The sequence below is a fragment of the Emydura macquarii genome, unplaced genomic scaffold, assembly GCF_026122565.2.
Source record: "Emydura macquarii macquarii isolate MOO-44397 ecotype Brisbane River unplaced genomic scaffold, CSIRO-AGI_Emac_v2 contig_1692, whole genome shotgun sequence".
Taxonomy (NCBI): Eukaryota; Metazoa; Chordata; order Testudines; family Chelidae; genus Emydura; species Emydura macquarii.
Window position 1 is genome coordinate 1,082,453 of NW_027131829.1, and position 19,467 is coordinate 1,101,919.

The window sequence follows — 19,467 nt, forward strand, 5'->3', positions numbered from 1 at the left end:
GACACATCCTGGGCGGCCGGCAGAACTAAACGGAGAGAGAGGAAAATGCGATGGAAGAGCAGGGAAAGCTTCCGGACCCAGAGATCCAGCCGGACAGAATCCTCTGCGCCAGGGCAGTGCTGGGGGCCTTTCTGTGGGATGTTGAACAGGGACTAGCTGCTCAGCAGAGCTTCTCAGATCCAACCTTTTATGATGCCCTGAGGGCAGCTGACCCCACTGGCCAGGGCGTCTCCCATCTGCGGCAGGGTCCGACCCCCAGAGGAGACGGTTTGTGCCAGCCCTGGGCCCACAGCCTGGCATGGGGAGCTGCAGCGGCAGAGACCCTGGCGGGCCCCAGTGCAATCCGGTGCCTTGGCTGAGACGTGACTGGCACATTGTAGCGGATGGTTTGGGCACTGAGGGGCTGAGCTCAGGCTGGTGCCTCCTCTGAGACCCCGGCTCCACAAGGGAGCGTGTCTGCGACGTCAGAAGCGGCTCAGAGGGCTGCTCCGCACCCACAAGGCCTCCTGAGTCGGCTACATTCAAATGGATCGTTTGCTTCGCCCAGGCTCCGGAGCGAGCTCAGTGACCTGTCCTCTTCAGCTCTTCCCGCTGCCCCAGCTCTGCGCCAGCTGCAGACCTACCCGCGGTGACTTGAGAGGGTGTGTCTAGGCCGTTAATCAAAACGTTATCTAGCGCAGGGCCCCGCTGGAAACACACCTGGTCAGTGACGATCCCCAGTTACATTTAGCCAGCTTGGAATCCACGTAATGTGTGCCGGGGCCGTTTTCTAGTCTAGTTCTTTAGTCAGATATTTATTGTGCAGTATCAAGTCAAACGCCTTAGAGAGATCTAATTCTCATACCTTTATCAGCCAAACTTGTAATCGCATCAAACAAAGAGATCGAGTTCGTCTGCCAGGATCTGTTTTCCATAAACCCACGCTGATTGATATCAATTATCTTACCCTCCTTTAAGTCTTTATTAACTGAAGAGTGTATCAGCTGTTCCACTATTTTGCCCAGGATTGATTTCAGGCTGACAGGCCTGTAACTGCCCACATTTACCCTTCTTAAATACTGGCACAACATTCGCTTTCTTCCAGTCCTCAGGAACTTCCCCAGTGCTCCACAAGTTCTGGGAAATCATCTTTAACATTCCAGAGAGCTTCTCAGACAGCATTTTTAAACTCCTGGTTGCAAGTTCTCCGAACCTGCTGATTAAAAAATTTCCAACCATAGTAGCTGCTGTTTAACATCCTCCTCAGTTACAGTTGGAACACAAAGTATTTCTTCATCCTCATATATGTGCCTACATCATCTGGCCTTTTTCCGGTTACAGAACAGAAATATTTATTAAACACTGCTGCTTTCTCTGTGTTATTGACAATTCCACCATTTCCATTTAGTAATGGACCAATACCACTGTGAGGATTACTTTTGTTCCTAACATACTTTCAAAAGCTCCTTATTGTCCTTAGCCAGGCCCGGCCTTAGCCATAGGTGAGGTAGGCAATTGCCCAGAGCGGCAAAACCTAAAGGGTGGCTGCTGGGCTGCAGCCGCCCGCTGCCTGCCCGGTTCCTGCTCCCAGCTGGGAGAAGGGCTGCAGTCATCCGCCTTCTACCTGGTCCCGGCGTGCAGCCAGGAGCCCAGTGGCAGCTGCCACCATCCCGGGAAGCGGGCAGCAGCCGCCCATGTCCCCGCTGGCAGTGGGCAGCAGCCACCCAGCCCCCTCCCAGAACCAGGCTCCAGCTGCCCCTGGCTTTCTTGTTAATTTCAATGCTCCAGTGGAGCAGTGAAATTGACAAGAATGTCAGCCCCTGCAGGCCTGCAAATACTCAAATTTTTCTGCTGGGCAGGGGGAGGGACACGTTTTTATTTTGCCTAACACAGCAGAATATGTAAAGCCAGTGCTGTCCTTAACTGTGCTGGCCATAGATACTTCCTTCTGTCCTTTTGCTTCCTTTATCAATTTTCTACAATTCCTAGCATCTGATTTATATTCATTGCTATCAACTGCCCCTTTTCTCCATTTGGTATCTATTGTTTTGGTTTTTATATAGATCTGCTTTCACTTCTGATTAATGGCTTGAGACCTGGTTTGGATCATCCAAGACAATTGTTCTCCACATTAGGGATGCAGTTGGGGAGACTGGACATGGGTGGTGGACCATTCTCTGCAGCAGCCTCCTATTTATCAGCTCCTGGCCCATGGGCTGATGGAAGGTCTACGCCAAATCTATGAAGCCCTTGGAAAGGGAAGATGCTCTGGTGGCCAGCGCCCCCGCTAACCTGGAAGGGAAGTCCTGGAAAGCCTGTGCCATGGATTTTCACAGAATCCAGAGCAACCTAATGTACAACATTTGCTGCAGAACGGCTGTGTGGGAGCAGCAGGCAGATAACGCTCCATGGCGCTGTGCTCTGGAGCAGAGTTTCTCAACACAGGCAGGGGGTACGCGGTAAAAAACCCAGTGAAGGGAGACAGGCGGCAGCTGCCCGCTTCCCGCCCGGTCCCAGCTCGCAGAGTGGAACATTGAGTGCTGGGTACTTATTCACATTTTCAGAAGTTAGGGGGTACTTGCTACTTAAAAGGTTGAGAGCTTGTTCACACTGACCCAGAAATTCGGTGGCAGTCGACGGGAGTTACGCAAACCACGCAGAGTAGTTTGCGTAACTCCCGTCGACTGCTTCTGCGCGCTGTTCACATTGCGCAGCGTTCCCGTCGGCTCAGCGCTACGCTAGGTGAGGGGTGGACTATTCAGTCGACTCCCTCATCGATTGAGCTGGTCTCACTGACCGCTCAATCGACCATGAAAGATCGATCTGGGGGCGACGATTTTGCCACCGCCGGTGTAAACATAGCCTGAGAAACTCTGCTCTAGAGGTCTAAACCCGATCAGAAAACATCCCGGCCGTAGGCTCTCTCCCCCAGCCCGACGTCACTGTGATTGTCACCAGGACCAGTGCTGCAGCCTCTCCAGGCTCACTGGGCACGGACCAGCGGGCAACTCTGTGCAACATCATACGTCCTTGTGGGCACATCGGGACACCGTCGATGCGAGGATCTCAAAGCACGTCACAGACGTGTGTTCACTTGGATGCACAGCCCCCGCGGTCGGCAGGTATTCGTGGCCTCAGATTACACGTGGAAACTGAGGCACCAGGAGAGACAATGACTTGCCCAATGAGTCAGTGACAGCCCTGGGTGCAGAACCCAGGAGTTCTGCTGTGCTTCCTAAGCAGACAACCCGTCCTCCCTCTGTACTAACCTTAGCGAAGGGGGCTGTGTAACTCCTGAACCCGGCCTGTCACCGGCCACCACCACATGGCACCAGAGCATCTTCTAGCTCCCCCAGCTGCAGCAACCTTCTGTGGCCTGGCAGCCCCTTGCCTCCCGCCTGTGGTGCCAGGCCGAGCCGCGTGTCAGGCCGACCCGGTTAACGGGGAGTGGCAGCACAAGCAGGGCAGGAAGCTCCGAGGTGTAGGTCTGGGAGGCGGGCCGAGCCCATGGCCGTGGGGGGCAGTCTGGGGCCTAGAGCTCGGCGTCGGGGGTGGGGGGCCTTGGCTGGGAGACAGGGAAGGACAGGGGTGGTGAAGCTGGGACTTTTCCTGCCAGTTGCTCGTGGCTCAGGGAAGCCTGGGCAAAGCCAGCTGCCTGGGTGCCCACCCGCAGCCAGCGGGCAGGGGCCGATTTCACAGGAAACGCTTCCCTCCGGGAGCGGAGCTGCAGTCTGCAGGCAAAGGGTTAAGGTCCCTGGAACGGGCCAAGTTACCGGCCCTGTCTCGGCTCTCTCCCCTCCCCTGACTTTAGCAGCGAGGCTGGCTGCCGCGGGTGACGTTGCTGTGACCCTGAAGTGAAGGGCTGGGAACCGTCCCGCAGGCGCTGGACAAAGCCATGCTGAGGCCAGGCAGAGGCGATCCTGCTCTGGCAGCCTGCGGACCTAGCCCGGAGGCGCTGAGAGTGGGTAAGTGCCGACCGGCCGCACCCGAGGTCCCTGGGCACCCGGCTCTGGGTACTTCAGGGGGCTGGTGAGTGCCGGCCGATGCTGACAAGGGCAGGGCCCTGCAGCCCCTCTGGGGTGCTCTGGCAATCCAGCACTCTGGCTACCCGGGCCGGGCGGGAGGTTCATGGCTCAGGTCAAGGCGCTTTGCCCGGGCTGGGCGGCTTGGCTCGCCGGGGCGGGGCTGGGGCTGCTGCTTTCCCGGCAGCTTTGCAGAGCTGTTGGTGCTGGAGAAGCATCTTGGGGACGAGGCTTCGGAAATATCCCGCGCCCGAAAGCCTCGCCGGGGATGTGCTGCCGACCAGTGGCCCCTGGGGACCCGCAGAGCATCATCAGCATGAAATCTGCTCCAGCCCGTCCCCTACGCACCCTGGCACCGACCAGGGGACGTTGGCTCCGGTCAGAGGGAGGCAGCGTTCTCTAGTGAGCAGCGGGAAGGCAGGACTCCTGGATCTGCTCCCAGCCCCCAGAGGATGTACCAGCCCCGGGCGTTTTCATGCACCCACAGCAGCAGTGGAGCAGGGGAGCCTGACGCTCCCTCCCCGCCGGGAAACCTCCGACCACCCTCCTTGAAGGAGCCCGAGGACAAAACGGGCCTGTTTGGTGTCACTTTTACACTCCCACGACCGTAGCTACAGATGAACCCTGGACTGTGGCAGATAGCCAGCACCTGGTTACCTGGGCAGTGCCCGCTGGCTCAGGGATCTGTCTGGGGGCTGATCATGCCACGCCCCTTGTCCCAGCTGGTGGCACTGGCCCCAGACAGGCCCCGGTACAGTCTAGCCTTGGGCTGGCTGGTGTGACTGCCACATCCCCTGCACGGCAGGCCTGGCTAGGTGCTCAGCCTTGGCCAGGGCCCCTGCTGCCGAGGGCTGCCCAGCAGAGCGAGCGTGGGGCCGGGGCTGGCGTCCCGCTGGCAGGCGGGAGGAGACCGTGGCTGGGGGGCAGCGGGGCACAGTGCAGAGAGCTGCTTCTCTTACAGCAGAGGGGCAGGCAGGAGAGTCTGGGCACCTGCTTCCCCCGCACCAGGAACAAGAGTCCCAGGGCCAGCACAGGCCCAGCCGTTCTCACGCTTCAGCAGGGCTCCTGGACGGGCCAGAGGGCGTCAGGATTCCTGGGCTCTGCTCCTGGCTCTGTGCCCACGGGTGACGGCCTCCCCGCTCTGGGACCAGCTGTAAAACGGGGGGAGGGACGGGGGAGGGGAGATTACTGGTGGGGAAGGCGCTTTGAGCTCTATGGGCAGGAAGCGGGGGCAGGGCAGGAGGACGCTGTGCCCTGGCTGGGGGCGACAGGCATACCCCGGGTACAGCTCTGCGGGGGGGGGGGGGGGGGGGGCTGCGGGAGGGGATGCGCTGACTGCGGAGGTGGGACATGCAGCTCACGGGGCCTGTCTGGCTGCAGGGGCAGGATGTCTACGGACAAGAGCCAGTGGGCGCCTGAGCGCGAAGGCACCGTCTCCACCAAACTCCTGCAGAAGGCGCGCGCGGCCCCGTTCGTGCCCGCTGGTGAGTGGGGGCGGCTGGGAGGCCGGTGCGCCCGGATGCCAGCCAGGGGACGGCCCACGAGCGGCTCTCGGGGTGCATGGGGACGGACAGGGAGGCAGGACGGGGATGGCAGAGCTGTGGCAGGGCAGAGCTGAGCTGCGGGAGCTTTTATAGCCCCTGCCCTGCCTGGCCCTGCCTCTGTCCCTCCTGCCGCGTGGCCAGGGCAGAGATGGGAAAAGCCTTTCCCACCCGGAGCCAGGGCAGCCGCTGAGTCCCACAAGCGCTGGGTGCAGGGTGCTGGGTGGAGTGAGCGCCCCGGGGAGGGGACGCGTTCATGGTCCGGGTGCTACGGGCGGGGCTGCCGAGGGTGGCAGCACAGAAGCCGGGAAGGGCGAAACAAACCAAAAATACCCTGGGCCAGCAGCACATGCCGTGGCATCAGCCTGGACGCCTGCTGGGCGCCCAGGAGAGCTTCCGGTGACCCGGGCGCTGCCGTGTGCTCCGACAGGTGCCGGAGCCTTTGCCGTGGTGGCGGCTTACGGCCTCCACAGACTGAAGGCCAGGGGGAGGATGAAGATGTCCGTGCACCTGATCCACACCCGCGTGGCTGCCCAAGCCTGCCTGGTTGGCGCCCTCACGCTGGGTAAGCGAGCCTGGCTCTGCCCCTTGGGGGCGTGGCAGGGCCCCGACGTACACGGGCAGGCGCCTAGGCAAGCTAGGGCCACGCTGCGCCGGGCGACGAAAGCCCCGCCAGGGCGGTGGACTCTGAGCTGCTGGGTGGGGGCTGGCATGGGGGGCACCGCGTCACGCAGGCGAAGGGGGGCAGGGCGCTTACTCGGCTGGTTACTTGACATTGGTGCCTGCTCGCAGGGCCTCCTTTGTCCCACACAACTGGGCCGTGAAGCCCATGGTCCCTGCCCACGGGTACCAGGGAGATGCCTTCCCCCCCACCCCCCACTTCTGCTCTCAGGGCCCAGGCTGGTCTGGAGCCAACGCAGACTGGCCCTGCCACACTGCGGGGAGGGGCTGGGGCCATGGCGTCGTGATCCATACAGCTTCAGGCTGAACGAGGCTCTAGAAACACCAAGTGTGCGTTTGGCAGATTCCTGCTGCCATTGGTCCCTTTCCCTGCAGGGCCCCTTGCTAGAGTCTGCGTGGATCAGCCAGAATAAACTCCTGTCCCAGCCTCCCTTTTAGAGTATCTGCAGCCTCCCCCCCGATCAGCTGTTTGCAGCTAGCCCCCCCGCCCCAGCGGCTGATCAGCTGTTCCGGCAGCACCCCCAGCTGGCAGCTGCCCCACCTTGCCCCAGAAGTTCTACAGGTCCCAGAAAGTCAATCCATGACCTCCACGACCATCCGATCCATGAGCTGCAAAACATGGTCCGGGGCTATGCCCAGCTGGGGGGCAGATATCAAGTGGTTAGTCGGGTTTGCAGGGGTCTACCTGTCGCCATTGTCCCTTTCCCATTAGGGCCTGCACTGACGTCATTGTCTGTCTTGCAGGTGCATCCTACTCCCTGTACAAAGACTACGTGCTGAAACCAGCTGCAGAGCGAGCCCCGAAGTAGACAAGAGGAAGCCGTGTTGCTGCTTCTGCCCTGGAGCAGACAGAGGTGGACGTAGAGCATCTTAGGGCCATGTCAGGGCCCGGCGCCCAGTAGTCTTCCCCTTGCAGACCCTAGGCCCTGCAGCCAGCACTCCCGGGGGCGACTGGTGTGTATGTAACGAGTCCTGCTTTTGTGGTTTATAAAGTTACAGTTAAAGGGAACGGAGGGTCAGCGTGATTCCTGGAACGTATTCTGAGCTGTGCCGTAAGGCAGGTAGTGCTGTGCAGCGGGGAAAGCAAGGTGCTGGGTTGTTCCCAGCTAGGAAAAGGACGAGGGCAGGGGCTAAAGCCTGTCTAACATGAGGAACCAACGGGGCTAAGCTGCAGAGAAGTGGGCTCATGGCAAAGGCAGGAGGCTAGGGCTCCCCTCCCTGCGCTGGGCCTGGGTGAGCTCGGGCTGCTCTGAGCTGCAGTTCCCCCATCTCTGAGATGTTTGCTCCCTGAGACCAAACCCCGCAAGCTGGCGGGTGGACACAGCCAGCCCCATAGAGCAACGGCCAGTGTATGTACAGAAGAGGTACGGCCCAAGCTGGGGCAGGCCCCAGTGGCCCAGAGGGGGCAGCACTAGGGGTGAGGGGGAAGGTCAGTGTCCATGGGCCATTCAGTTCCTGGCCTCTCTTCAGAGACTGCCAGTAGATGGGACAATTCCTGTGACGCCTGTATGCTGGCCCGGTCCCCTCCCACATTTCACATTGCCACTGGCCCACAAGCAGGAGGGGGCTGGCTGGACCTAGGGAACTGGAGATGGGATCTGGGGGACGTCCTGTGACCAAAGGAGAAAGGACAATGCTGGTTGCATCTACCTAGGAAGGCAAACGTGGCAGCCCAGGCCCCGGCCAGCATGTGAGCCAATAACCCCAGGGCTGCCGAGAGCAGCACAAAGGCAGCGTCCCCCCGTGCTGACCCACAGGCTCCAGAACGTCCCTCTGCCGCGATGGGAACCCCGCTCTTACCACGCGATAACTGGGCTGATTCATACCAGCGCGTCCTGGGTGACCATGTGGGCTCTGAGCCAGGCATCTCCCCTCTCTGGCAATCAGACCCCTCGGGACACAAACAGGTCGAGGAGTTTTATTCAATCATTACAAGGGTCAAAAATAAACTCGTACAAAATAGAAATAAAAATCCAGACTGGCAGCAGGCCCTGACTCCCTCCCCCACTCCCTGCCCGGAGATCACTAACCACCCTCCCCAGACAAGACCAGTCCCCTTCCTCGGCAGCCCCAGGAGAGGCTCTGCACTGCCCCGCCTGGGAAGCGTAGCACCCGTCGCTTGGTGGCAGCTCCCAGCTTTATCAGAGGCATGTGCAGGAGGCTGAAACCCCCCATGAAATTGAAGTTTGTCCCCAGGACTCAACACCAGGTTCAGCCGGCTCTGCTGACCTGGGGACACCTGGATTAACCCCTTTGGGCCTGCAACAAAATGCACTTGTATTCAGCACTGGAAGCGACAGGCTGCGAAGGACCCAGAACCAAATCATCCCAGTGTCCGGATGCTGTCGATTCCAGGCGCAGACCCCTGGCCTAGGAGGCACCGAGCACACAGAGCCGACTGGCTCCCGAGTACGGCTACGTCCGAGGCCGTAGCAGAAGTCCAGTCCCAGGCAGTAGTAGGGCAGCCGGACTGCGAGGGAGATGTTCTGCAGGATGATGATGCGGAGGGGGTAGAGAAGGGGGCGGCAGACACCGGCGCAGGCTCTGCTCAGCTGCCACAGCTCATTCACATGGGGTAGTTCAGAACAACGTCCTGCTTGGCCAGCTCCAGCAACATCGGGTCGTCGAAGAACTTGCTAATACTCACGTCCTCACTCAAGCCCTGTTGAAGGAGAAGCAGCTGTGTGAGCTGGAGAGGTGAAATCCAGCGATGCTGAGAGATCCAAGCAGCCGCGCCCTGGCGTGTCCACAACCAGTGCAGGCTGGATCAATAGGGGTAGGTGTGAACCCACCACACTGACGCTGAGGGTCAGCACAAGCTTTCCTGGTTCCTCGGCACTGGCCAGGGCCAGGATTTGCAACGTGCCAGGGGCACCCGCCATTCCCGGGCTGGCTCAAGAGCATTTAACAGAATGGGAGGAGACTGCTGGCCTTCGAATCAAGTGCTGCGGGGAGAGGGACTCACAGGACAGTCACCAGCAGTGGAGGAGGCCAGCGAAAGGCTCCCAAACCTAACCCACAAGTCTTTGTTTTTAAACGAACGGAGACACCCCTCCCAATAGCTTTCACCTGCCTGGATGCAGGGCAACTCCCCGCTCCCCATTTCAACACGCTGCACCAGGGCTGCTCTCACGGCGCCCGCTGGCTCTGGCTGACACCGGGATGTTGGTTACAGCCCTGCTGAAAGACGCACTGGGGACCAGCGCAGCCCGCTCCGGAGCGGTCAGCGCACCGTGCGGCAGGCAGCATGCTGAGCCCCCGGCCCAGCTGTGCTGCGAGGGGCCCGTTGCGCCAGGTGAACCCTGCAGATGGGGAGAGAAGAGGCTGCTGCTGGCCTTACCTTCCTGCGCCTGGTCTTGATCATGAACTCTCTGGCCAGGTGCGGTGCTGGCTGTGGCTCTAAGGGCCGGATGACGATGCTCTTGTCCAAGGGGTCTCCAGGCACGATCTGAAACACAAGCCAGGAAGTCAGCCAGGGAGAGAAGAGCCACTGAAAGATCCTGGGAGTTGCTCTTGAATTCACAAACAGCCCCTGGCTAGCGCAAACCCCCAAAAATCTGAGTCCTGGCGACTGGGTGGTCTCTACCACTCACAGCCGGTCTGCCTGTTCCCCAGGTGGGGCCAGGCAGTGGAATCTTCCACAGCATCACTAACCACGCCCGTAGCACAAGGACACCACCCTGGCATAGGCCCGTTAACGCACACAGCATGCAGCAGGGCACTGGAGCAACACAGCGGCAGGCCTGGCTGGTTATTTCCCCCAGCAGTCCCTGACAGGGTTAACCTTGGCTGTGTCCGAGCCCGTTGCCCGCGTGACAGCCGATGGAGACGTGTCTGCAGAACACACCAAGTGTGCACCGGTTCCAAAGCACCAGAACCAGCTTCAGAAAGGTACAAAGAGGCCGACCTGTTGCCAGGCGAACCAGGAAGGGTTTCGGTTTCTGAACCACAAGGTGTGTAAATCCGTCTCACATGCCTGGCAATACTGGAGTGTGCAGGTCTGATCCGGAGCCCAAGCCCCAGGCCCTTCCATGCCAACCATCAAAGGAATTTACTCCTCACCGCAGAGATACGGCCGTCTGCTGGCAGCTCCCACTTGCATGGAGACGCTGCCTCTTGGCTCGTTCTAATGGGAGTTCCCAGGCTGAGAAATTCCAGCCAAGCCCAGCAGCGTAACGTCTGCTGCCCACTAACCAGGGCCTGCTGCCAGCGCTTGCCCAGGAAGGACTCACTGGAATAGGTCTCTTGCAGCCTGCGCCCGTTAGGCAGGTCTCCTATGCCAGGATGATACGAGCCCCGGCTTGGCCGGCACTTGCACCATGCACAGACACACTCACACTAGCTCTTTACTAGTGCAAGGCAGAGGTGGAGCCTGCGGGCTGCATGGCTAGTGCCCTGCACGGCAGAAACCTGGATCCCAGCTCCTGGCCCGAAGTTCTTGAGCTGAAGGGCCAGGAGTACCATTAAGGCAACTTCCTTGGTCACGAATGAAGGACCCCTTGGTGCCCGTTAAGCAGTGGTTAAAGGAATCTCATCCAGACCACCTCAGCCTGGGGGAAGCTGCATCATGGATCCTCCTGGAGTGAGGTGTGGGCGAGGCCAGCTGGCCAGTGGCAGTACATGTACAGCAACCATACAAGCGGGAAGGGGGCAGAGGCTCCTCCCAGCCCCCCAGGGCCTGCCTTCCCTTTGTTGGTGTTGCACAGCAAGGCTGGCCCTCCCCACACTGGTAGGACACAGGCCGCGAACACAAGCAACCAGCACGGATGAGCAGAAAACCACGGCCCAGACAGCTGCGGCCAGGGGAGAAACTCACCTGCCAGTGGTGAAAGACGGACAGAGAGAAAGCTTGTCCCTGCGTGTGAGTCCTCAAGTCAGTCTCAAACCCAAACGAGTCAATGGCTGGGATAAAGGCTTTGATGGTATAAAGCGGGGAGCCTGGGATTGGAGCGTCCTGAGTCACATGACCTCTGTCAAAGAGCCACAAAGAATTAATCTTCCCACATTCGCCTTTGAGGCCTCATCCGTTCAAATGTCCTCCTGGATGTTACCTCTGCTCGCCCCTCCACTCCCAGCACTGCAGGAGAGAGCCAGACACGCTCCCAGAACCGAGTGTGATCTCTAGCACCCTCGATGGCTGGCGTGTGGCTCCCCAGACCCCCTCTCTGCATTGCCGTGGCAGTCAAGATCTGCCAGGGCAGGTTTCAAGCAGGCCACTTTCCATAGGCATGCAGTGCCACTTGAATATGAACACCACGACGGCCCATGCTGCAGGTCTCCAGCCAGCTCTGATTGCCTCACTTGGCCTGCAATCCCAAGGGGACATCGTGCACGCGCGCACGCACGCATGCACGCACACACACGAGAACATCCCAAAGAGTCACGGTCTCCTCCGGCTTACCTCCGCCTGGCCAGCACAGTGTACACTGCGGACACACAGTCAGCAGGGGCCTGGACCTCCACAAAGTAGTACGGCTCCATCAGTCGGGGGGTGGCCTGGGAAAAGGAAGGGGAAATAAGATGCCAGACGCACACCGAGCCCAGGCCCCAGATGTTCCTACAGCACCGGAGGCAGCACAGGGGCGGGAGCTGGAGGCGGAAGCACTGTGAGCATGTCAGGGAAGGCTCAAGACTTACTAGCTGTATGAGTGATCCTGACCCCGCTGGCCAGGCTCCAGACCAGCTGAACGCCTTGAGCAGATAAACAGAACCTTGGAGAACTGCTGCAGGCTTCTGGTCTGCTTTACAAACATCCCAGAGCAAACCCGCACAGGGACTTCCCTCGTCTTGGCTCAAAGCATCTAGGCTGTCCCACCCCATTTCACCAGGCCAAACACATGAATGCATCTGAAGACGGAGCAGATCTCACAGGTTCCCGGGCAGGTTGGTTTCACAATCTATAGCACTGGAATGACAACACTATCGCCGTGCCTGCCTGATGAATGAGTCAATGTAGGCTGCCAACTTCTCAGGGCAGGATTGTACTAGGGTGTTATACAGCACCATGCACCTCCTTGGTACTTCCCACCAGAGCCACAAACCCCACAGCTCCACACCGGCCCTGAAGGAGAGAGAAGCAGTGGTAGGCCCCGCCCTCACCATGCGCAGCGCAGGCCTTACCATGAGGAAGGCGGAGTACACAACCCTCCTTGCTGTTGGGATAATCTGCCCTCCGCCCCGGTGTAGCGGCTCCTGAGCAATGACTGCATCGAGGATCTTAAACTTCACGTTGCGGATCACTGAGTGGGAAGGGAGAAAGCAGGGAGTGAATGACTCCTTGGCTGGAGGAAGTGCCATTAGGAACGGAAGGCTAACCCGCTGACCCTTCCACAAACACCAGCACAAACTGCACGTACCCAGGGATCACCTCGCCCACCTCAGACACACCACTATGGGTGCACATGAACAGAGATCTGTGCAAACACCTCGGCTGTCACAGGAGATTCCCACAGATGTAGGGCCTGGAGGGACCTCTGTGATCATCTAGTCTGACTTCCTGTGTAGCATAGGCTCCAGAACTCCCCTGAATTAATTCCTGGCTGAACTAGAGCAGATGTTTTAGGAAAACATCCAATCTTGATGTAAAAGTATCCAGGGATGAAGAATCCGCCACGGCTCTTGTAAGAGGTTTAAAATTTGCGCCTTATTTCTAATGTAAATTTGTCTAACGTCAGCTTCTAGCCATTGGATCTTGTTACACCTTTGTCTGCTAGACTGATAATGGACTCTTCAAAGCTGTGTTCCCCATGTAGGTACTTATAGACTGTGACTAAGCCATCCTTAATGTTCTCTGCAGCCAGCTCTTTTAAAACTCTTGGATGCAAGTTCTCTGGACCTGCTGATTTAAAAAATCTTGCTTTAGTAGTTGCTGTTTAACATCCTCCTTAGCTACTGCTGGAATGGAAAGTGTTGCAGCAGCATGATATGACAGCTGATGTTTTCCCAAACAGAACAGAAATATTTATTGAATACTTCTGCCTTTTCTGCACTGCCAGACATCTAGTCCCACATCCTGTATAATAGGCCAGAGTTCACCCAGCGAGTTCTGCTTGGAGGGCAACACACCTGGTGGTTAAACTAGATCAGACATTTTGCCCTGGGGCATATCACAGACAGATAATTTGGTCACCAAAGGATAGGAGGATTCATTATTCTTGCTTTATGATTTACAGCTGCCCCAAGATCTCTTACTTACATTCGTCACAGAGGGGCCCTTCTCTGGTACCCCACTGAAACCCCTGTACGATGCTGTCCTTCACAGAGCCCAGCAGGGCCTTATCCACCTACACAGAAAGGGAGACATGACATCAGGGGAAGAGAGGGACACAGTCTCAAGAGTGAATTCTTAGAAGAGCAGCTCTGCTTTGCACTTCAGCAGGGCCCTCCAACCACAAGGTGGGTATTTTCTTCATTTCAGAGAGAGGAGCAATAAAGCAAAGAGCTCAGAGCCAACGTTTTCAAAGTCTGGCACCGAGATCCATGGTGGGTGCTAAGCAGCTCTGGAATACAGGCCACTGAAGCAGGTGTCTAACTCTGGCAACTTGGGCACAAGTGGGTGGGCCCCAGGTTAAAGCAGGTGAGTGGCAAAGCTGGGACTAGCCCCGTTCTAACCAGCACTCTCACAGAAGTACAGCTCCAGACCCCCCCGGCAGGGCCTGGGGAAAACGTGCCCCTCTGAACACTGCCGCGTGGACAACGTTGCCCCAAGTCAGCCGAGCGCGACTGCGCTGCTCACCTCCGAGGGCAGCGTGTCATCTACCAGGATGTTTGGGCCAGTGGCGTCTGGCCCAAAGGCCCAGATGGAGCGGGCAGCCAGCAAATCCCAGTCATACTTGGTCTGGAAGAACTCGCCCAGCTTCTTCCTGAGAGGAAGGGACCGGACAGGGAAGATGTTAGACAGCCCAGTTACTGACTCACTGGTATAGACATGCTCCTGTTCCAGGCAGGCACAAAGCAGCCTCATAGCTCCTGCTCTCCTTGCCTCTGAGTGAGCCGTGGGCTGGAGCAGGGCTGCTCACGGACTGGCAGGGTCACACAGTTAGCGACAGTCCCCATTAGATTCCTTGAGACTCTACCCTGAAGTTGGGTGACTTTCAGAGCCGTACACCTCCCTCCCGTTCCTCCCCAATTACCACCCTCTCACACACACAAGCCTCTGCTCTCCGCAGATTAACCAGACCTGTTCCAGGTGATCTGGACCACCTCATTCTCAATGTCCTCCGCAAGCCCCTTCTCCAGCGGCTCAGCAATCATTGTGATCTTGTTCCTGTGCGGAGAGAGACTATGCCAATGAGCTAATAGAAGGGATCGGAGCTTTCCCAGAGAGCAAGCTGCAGATGTAGCTGCAACAGACTGAAGTGAAAGAGGATGAGCTGGGAAGAACCCAGAGAAAGTCACAGTAGAAAAATACATTCCCCTCTTGTCCTGAGGGAACAACTGTGTTCTTTACAACAGTGGCATGCAAAGTATAATGCCTAGAACGTGGCTAGGGAGACAGAGCCAGCCACACACATGCTTCAGTTTGCTGCCTGTTTATACACCCAGGATTGATTCACTCACAGCTCTTGGAAAGCCAGGAGACCGAGTCCTGCTTCTGAATTCCTGCCCTGGGAATGGCAGAACCAGGAGCCCAGCAGAAAGGTTTGTGGTTTGTTTGGCAGGTGACTGTGTGCAGTGGAATCTGATTAGCATGAGCCCCACACACTGGGAAACACCATCCTTGTAACCAGCACACAGCAAAACAAACTCCAGTTCACAGAATCACAGAAACGAGAAAGAGAAACTCCCAGTAGGTCCCCTCCAGCTCATCCTCTTGGGAGGCCAATGCAAGACGGCCTCCTGTGCACTATAGGGCAGGGGAGGCCAAAACGTGGCTTGTGAACTCATATGGTTTTTACAGTTCAAGTGCGGCTCGCGGAGCTGCCCATGCTCCACCCCCCATTCTCTGCCTACCAGACTGGGGTGGAGAGCTCAGAGCTTCTGCCCTGCAGCAGGGTGGTGGGGCTGGAGGATTCTGCCTAGTGCAGAGAGGGGTCTCGGGGAGGAGGGGGTCACTAAGTTTGGCCACCCCTGCTATAGAGTGCTGGAAACAAGGCTTGCCAGACCAGATCACATGCAAGGTCCATCTAGCCCAGTACCCGAGGAAGGTGCAAGAAATCATGCTGATGTGGGATAATGTGCCCTTCCCCCCCATCCTGACTGCACTAGAGACTGGCTTCAGTCCGGGGAAGGGGTTCCCACACTCTCCCCCATGTGGACACCATTTCAGAGTTGTACAGATCTTGCCCCAGGGAGATTTCTCTGGTTATTCAGACTTATTCAGGTCCCCCATTCCTCCTAGTTACATGCCCCCCTTTCGTATACCCTCCAACAATTCCTCTCTCTCCTGGGATTTACATCTGCCAAACACTTCAGCTGCTTCTTCAAGGAGCTTTGAAGAACAGGGCACAACACACACACTGCATCACGAGAAGGCAGCAAACCTGCTCAGAGTCAGTGCTCACAAAACCTGAGTTGTGCTTTTGTTCCTGGGTTCCTTGGTGCCTTTGCTCTGGGGAGCCAGCAGTGCACCCCCAGGTCTCTGGGGAGCCAGGCAACAAATGCCCTGACGGGGTAACTGGGGATAGGGAAGTGTAGTTAAAAGAAAGGAAAGTGGAAACCTCACTCAACTGCTTTTTCTGAGGGAGATTGCAGAGGTGCCGTCTGCTCACGCCAGCAGAGGGCACAGTGAAGTGTGGAGCTGTCCCTCAGAACTGGCAGAGCGGTACCAGGGAGTTATGCAAAGAGCAGGAAACATCCATGCAATGAGCGCAAGATACTCAGATACTGGTAGTTTTCCTAGACAGCACCAATTTAGAGTGGGCCCCCTGGACAGTGAACGGGGAGTCAGTGGAAGCTAGCGTCCGGTGAAGCAGAACGAGGAGCAATCCCTTTCATCGCCTGTTCTGGGCACACCCCAGGGCTCCCCTGCACACCCAAGGGCGGTGCTATCAGGTCACTCAGCCGTACTTCTTATTGGGCGTCTCAGCAAAACACTTCAGGGAGGAAGTTTCCACAACGGTCTCACAGAACGTCACAACTGGATCAGCAACCTTTAAAAACAACAGAGTTTGTGTCATTTCTTTGAGCTGTAACTTCACAACAACACTTGGCTTCTGTACAGGGACTGTCTGAAACCCTTTAAACGGACCATTGTTACCAGCAACGCCTGGGACCACCAGAACCCAAAGCGACAGGCAGGGGCCTGCTTTGTGCAGCTGGCAGCACTGGGTGTCCAATCAGCGCCTCCACTCCCCTCAGCTACTTAGGCTCCCCAGGGACGTTGTGGGTCATTGTGCGTCTTTTACAGCAGCAAGGGAGAGAAACACATGTAAAAACCAAGGGAGTGTGACCGTGAGGCCACAAGGGGCTCTGGGCAGGGGTAGCCCCTGAAAACAGCTCTCTCAGGGTTTGAAAGTGATTAGATTTCAACTTGATGGTTACAGCACCTAGATCCAGGAGAGTGGCTCCTGCCCCAGATTATACTCCAGGCCCCACACACTCTGCAGCACCACAGGACCAAATTCGTCAGCAAACTTTCCCTAATGTTAATGTATTGCAGCGCCACAAAATACCCTTCTCGCCCACTCCTCCTCTCCCCAAACACCCGCCCCCGACTAGGCCCCAGGGCTGAAACTGCTCAGTGATGTACTAAGCAGCAGAGATTGGTTCGGACAATGGATTTTCTTCTCTGTATTCTCCAGGCAGCCCAGATCTCTGAGCCTCAGTTGTCATGGGGTCAGCTGGGCAGCCTGGCTCAGAATGGCCTTTCCCCCATGTACGTCAGAGGAAAGGGGACATTGTTGTCAGCTTCGGCCATTCATCTCAGTTCTCAGGCCCTGGCTGTTCTCCAGGCAGCAGAGCTGCCCAGCCTACACTTCTGGCTGCAAGCTGGTCTCCAGCTCCTGCTCTGCACCTGGCTCCAAGGAGCATGCAGGGAGCGTGCACTGTAACCCAGTTAAGCCTCCCTGATGGGGAAAGCTGGAGAGCAAGAGGAGCTGCAGTAGGTCCTGGCAGGAAACCAAACGCCAGGTGCCTGCATCCAACGAAACAGTAACTTCTGCAGCAAAACCGCTGGATTCTAAGGCACCAAATACCAAAGCTCAGGAACGGTGGAGACGGCAGGATCCAGGCTGAGAGGAAGGGGCTGTTCCCCCCTCTGAGCCAGAGACAGCTCTCGGCAGACTCAGACCTGCACTCGTTCACCTTCGTAAAGTGATCTTTGCAGCCGGAAGGGCTAGAAGCTCAATTTTAAAACCACGAAGCTGAGATTCTGCGGCACGATTCTATGCCAAGGGATACACGGGGCCCTGGCTCTACTGGAGGGTGGATTTGCTTTCTTTGCTATTCAGAAATAAAAAGTAACTTTCCCCATCCCACTGCAATCCCTGAAAAGGGAATAACAGCCCTTTGTCCGTCTCTAGTGTCTTCCATCTGAGGATCTCAGACATCCCAACTCTCACCCCTCCTGCGAGGGGCATGAGAATGTTTCACAGAGGGGTAAACTGAGGCATACACAAGGTAAACGGCTCATCCAAGGTCAGTGACAGAAGCAGGAATAGCTCCGTGAGGTCTGTCTCACCAGACAAGTCTCTCTACACCTCGTGAGCCTGCAGTCATGAGAAAGGGCCCTGAGACACAGTGGAGCAATGGGGGCAGCAAGTGCACTAAAGCCCCTTCTCCAACAGCTGATGGCCACGTCGCATGGCGGTGAGGGGCAGTGGAGAGTCCCCAGGAATGATGACAGAAAAGGCTCGGTTCACTTCCTCACCTTGATATCAATCTCTGAATACATCTTCCGTAAGTCGTGCATCACACAGTCCAGGTACAGCTCCCCAGTCCCCAGGATCACGTGCTCCCCAGATTCTTCCACCTGAAACACCAAAACAGATGCCCACGCTGCAGCACGGCGTTCCTTCTGAGCTAGCCCCTTCCCGCCTTGTCCACAAGCCCAGAGAAATGTGTTATAATCAGAGAACCGAGTGGGAAAGTTCCAGGCACCTTAGTCTAACCAAGGAGGCAAGAGGGGACAGCTACTGGCTTGCTGTGAAGGGGGAGAGGGAAGAGCAGCCCCAGTCCTAGGTTCCCAGCAAGGGGCACTGCGGGATGTGCGGCAGAACGGTTTGGCTGGGAGGGAGCCCCTTCTTGCAGAAGATACAGGCTCTGTATGGAACTGGATCAGGCCTAGCCCCGCCCGGCAGAAGGTGCTCTAGAGAATGATGCAGGTGCACCCCTGAGAATCAATGTCGGCTATTCCATACACACTAACAGCAGTGGCTTCCGTGGAGAGAGAATGGCAAAGCACAAAATGGGCTTTTCGAACATGTAAAGTATTAGCTGAAGAGGCAGCAAGGGGGCTCAAAGAGCAGGGCAGAGCAGCACAGCCGCGGGCACCTGGCTCAGCCTGGCCGCAGACACACACCTTGGTGGTGAGTGACGGGTAGCTCTTGTTGACTTTCCGCAGGCCATCCAGCATTTTAGGGAGCTCCGAAGGGTTGACCGGCTCCACGGCTATTTTGATGACCGACGTGGTGTTGAACTTCAACGGACGGAAGATCTGAGCCTGCAACCAAATCAGAACCATCAGTAAGATTCCTGGTGACAAGTGAAATCTCCACTTCACCCCGTGGAGCCTGGAGTCGGCCACAGCATGTGCCCCCTGACATCGACGGGCAGTGCCCTGGAGCAAGTGCAGGTTAGTAGGAGGCAGACGGTTTCCCTGCATTCAGAGTGGTTGTATTGTATTGACAGGCACGGCCAGGTGCCTTTAAAACTGGTAATCCACAATGGGGCTGCCTGGCTCCTGAGAGAAATGCCTGGCTCATTCTGGGCAGGAGGAAATTGCTGGCCCGTTTGTTGCCACCGGGACACTCCCCTGCTAGGAACGAAGCTGATTCACACACACACACAGTACCTCCTCATTGCCTCTAGGCTCTGTGATGGTTGCAGTCTTCACAATGGGCTGGTCCACCCCCTCTATTAGTACCCAGTTGCCAGCAGGGACCCGGTTCACCTCTATGTGGTATCTGAAATACAGAGCAGGACAGAACACCACTAGTCACTGCTGTCCACACCTCCAAGGCCCCTCACAACGCTGCCCCATGTTCATCCACCCGTATCAAATTGCAACCTCTCACCCCCTGGTTCTCACACAGACACGTCTGCACCGTCTTCCATGCTGCCTGTTCCCTGTGGAACAACACCCC

At 57.4% G+C, this 19,467-nt stretch overlaps 2 protein-coding genes across 4 annotated transcripts in view; one reads left to right on the forward strand and one right to left on the reverse strand.

Moving 5' to 3' along the window:
- Positions 1-3,821: 3,821 nt before the first annotated feature.
- On the forward strand, positions 3,822-7,224 carry HIGD1B (HIG1 hypoxia inducible domain family member 1B). Of its 2 annotated transcripts, none has more exons than XM_067556239.1 (4): positions 3,822-3,944; positions 5,382-5,485; positions 5,973-6,107; positions 6,968-7,224. In XM_067556239.1, exons 2-4 carry the CDS (start codon positions 5,389-5,391, stop codon positions 7,030-7,032), a joined length of 297 nt encoding a protein of 98 aa, XP_067412340.1. In that variant the 5' UTR covers positions 3,822-3,944; positions 5,382-5,388; the 3' UTR covers positions 7,033-7,224. The 2 variants fall into 2 exon arrangements, with proteins under 2 accessions (XP_067412340.1, XP_067412341.1); XM_067556240.1 differs by lacking the exon at positions 3,822-3,944 and adding an exon at positions 4,331-4,403.
- Positions 7,225-7,855: 631 nt separating this feature from the next.
- EFTUD2 (elongation factor Tu GTP binding domain containing 2) overlaps positions 7,856-19,467 on the reverse strand; it is a 35,288-nt gene continuing 23,676 nt past the window's right edge. For both annotated transcript variants that reach the window (XM_067556232.1, XM_067556233.1), the window contains exons 17-28: positions 19,176-19,287; positions 18,684-18,824; positions 18,033-18,134; positions 16,232-16,314; positions 14,403-14,489; positions 13,959-14,085; positions 13,419-13,506; positions 12,344-12,462; positions 11,625-11,719; positions 11,040-11,193; positions 9,564-9,671; positions 7,856-8,885 (exon numbers count right to left, since the gene is read on the reverse strand). In XM_067556232.1, coding sequence (XP_067412333.1) covers positions 8,790-8,885; positions 9,564-9,671; positions 11,040-11,193; positions 11,625-11,719; positions 12,344-12,462; positions 13,419-13,506; positions 13,959-14,085; positions 14,403-14,489; positions 16,232-16,314; positions 18,033-18,134; positions 18,684-18,824; positions 19,176-19,287 — 1,312 coding nt within the window. In that variant the 3' untranslated portion in view covers positions 7,856-8,789. The remainder of the gene's footprint in view (positions 8,886-9,563; positions 9,672-11,039; positions 11,194-11,624; positions 11,720-12,343; positions 12,463-13,418; positions 13,507-13,958; positions 14,086-14,402; positions 14,490-16,231; positions 16,315-18,032; positions 18,135-18,683; positions 18,825-19,175; positions 19,288-19,467) is intronic.

Excerpts from the sequence above, each read along its gene's own strand:
- HIGD1B (XM_067556239.1), top strand. The coding sequence starts at position 5,389 with ATGTCTACGGACAAGAGCCAGTGGGCGCCTGAGCGCGAAGGCACCGTC. Across the intron at positions 5,486-5,972 it reads GGCCCCGTTCGTGCCCGCTG|GTGCCGGAGCCTTTGCCGTG; the intron begins GTGAGTGGGGGC and ends GTGCTCCGACAG. Across the intron at positions 6,108-6,967 it reads GGTTGGCGCCCTCACGCTGG|GTGCATCCTACTCCCTGTAC; the intron begins GTAAGCGAGCCT and ends TCTGTCTTGCAG.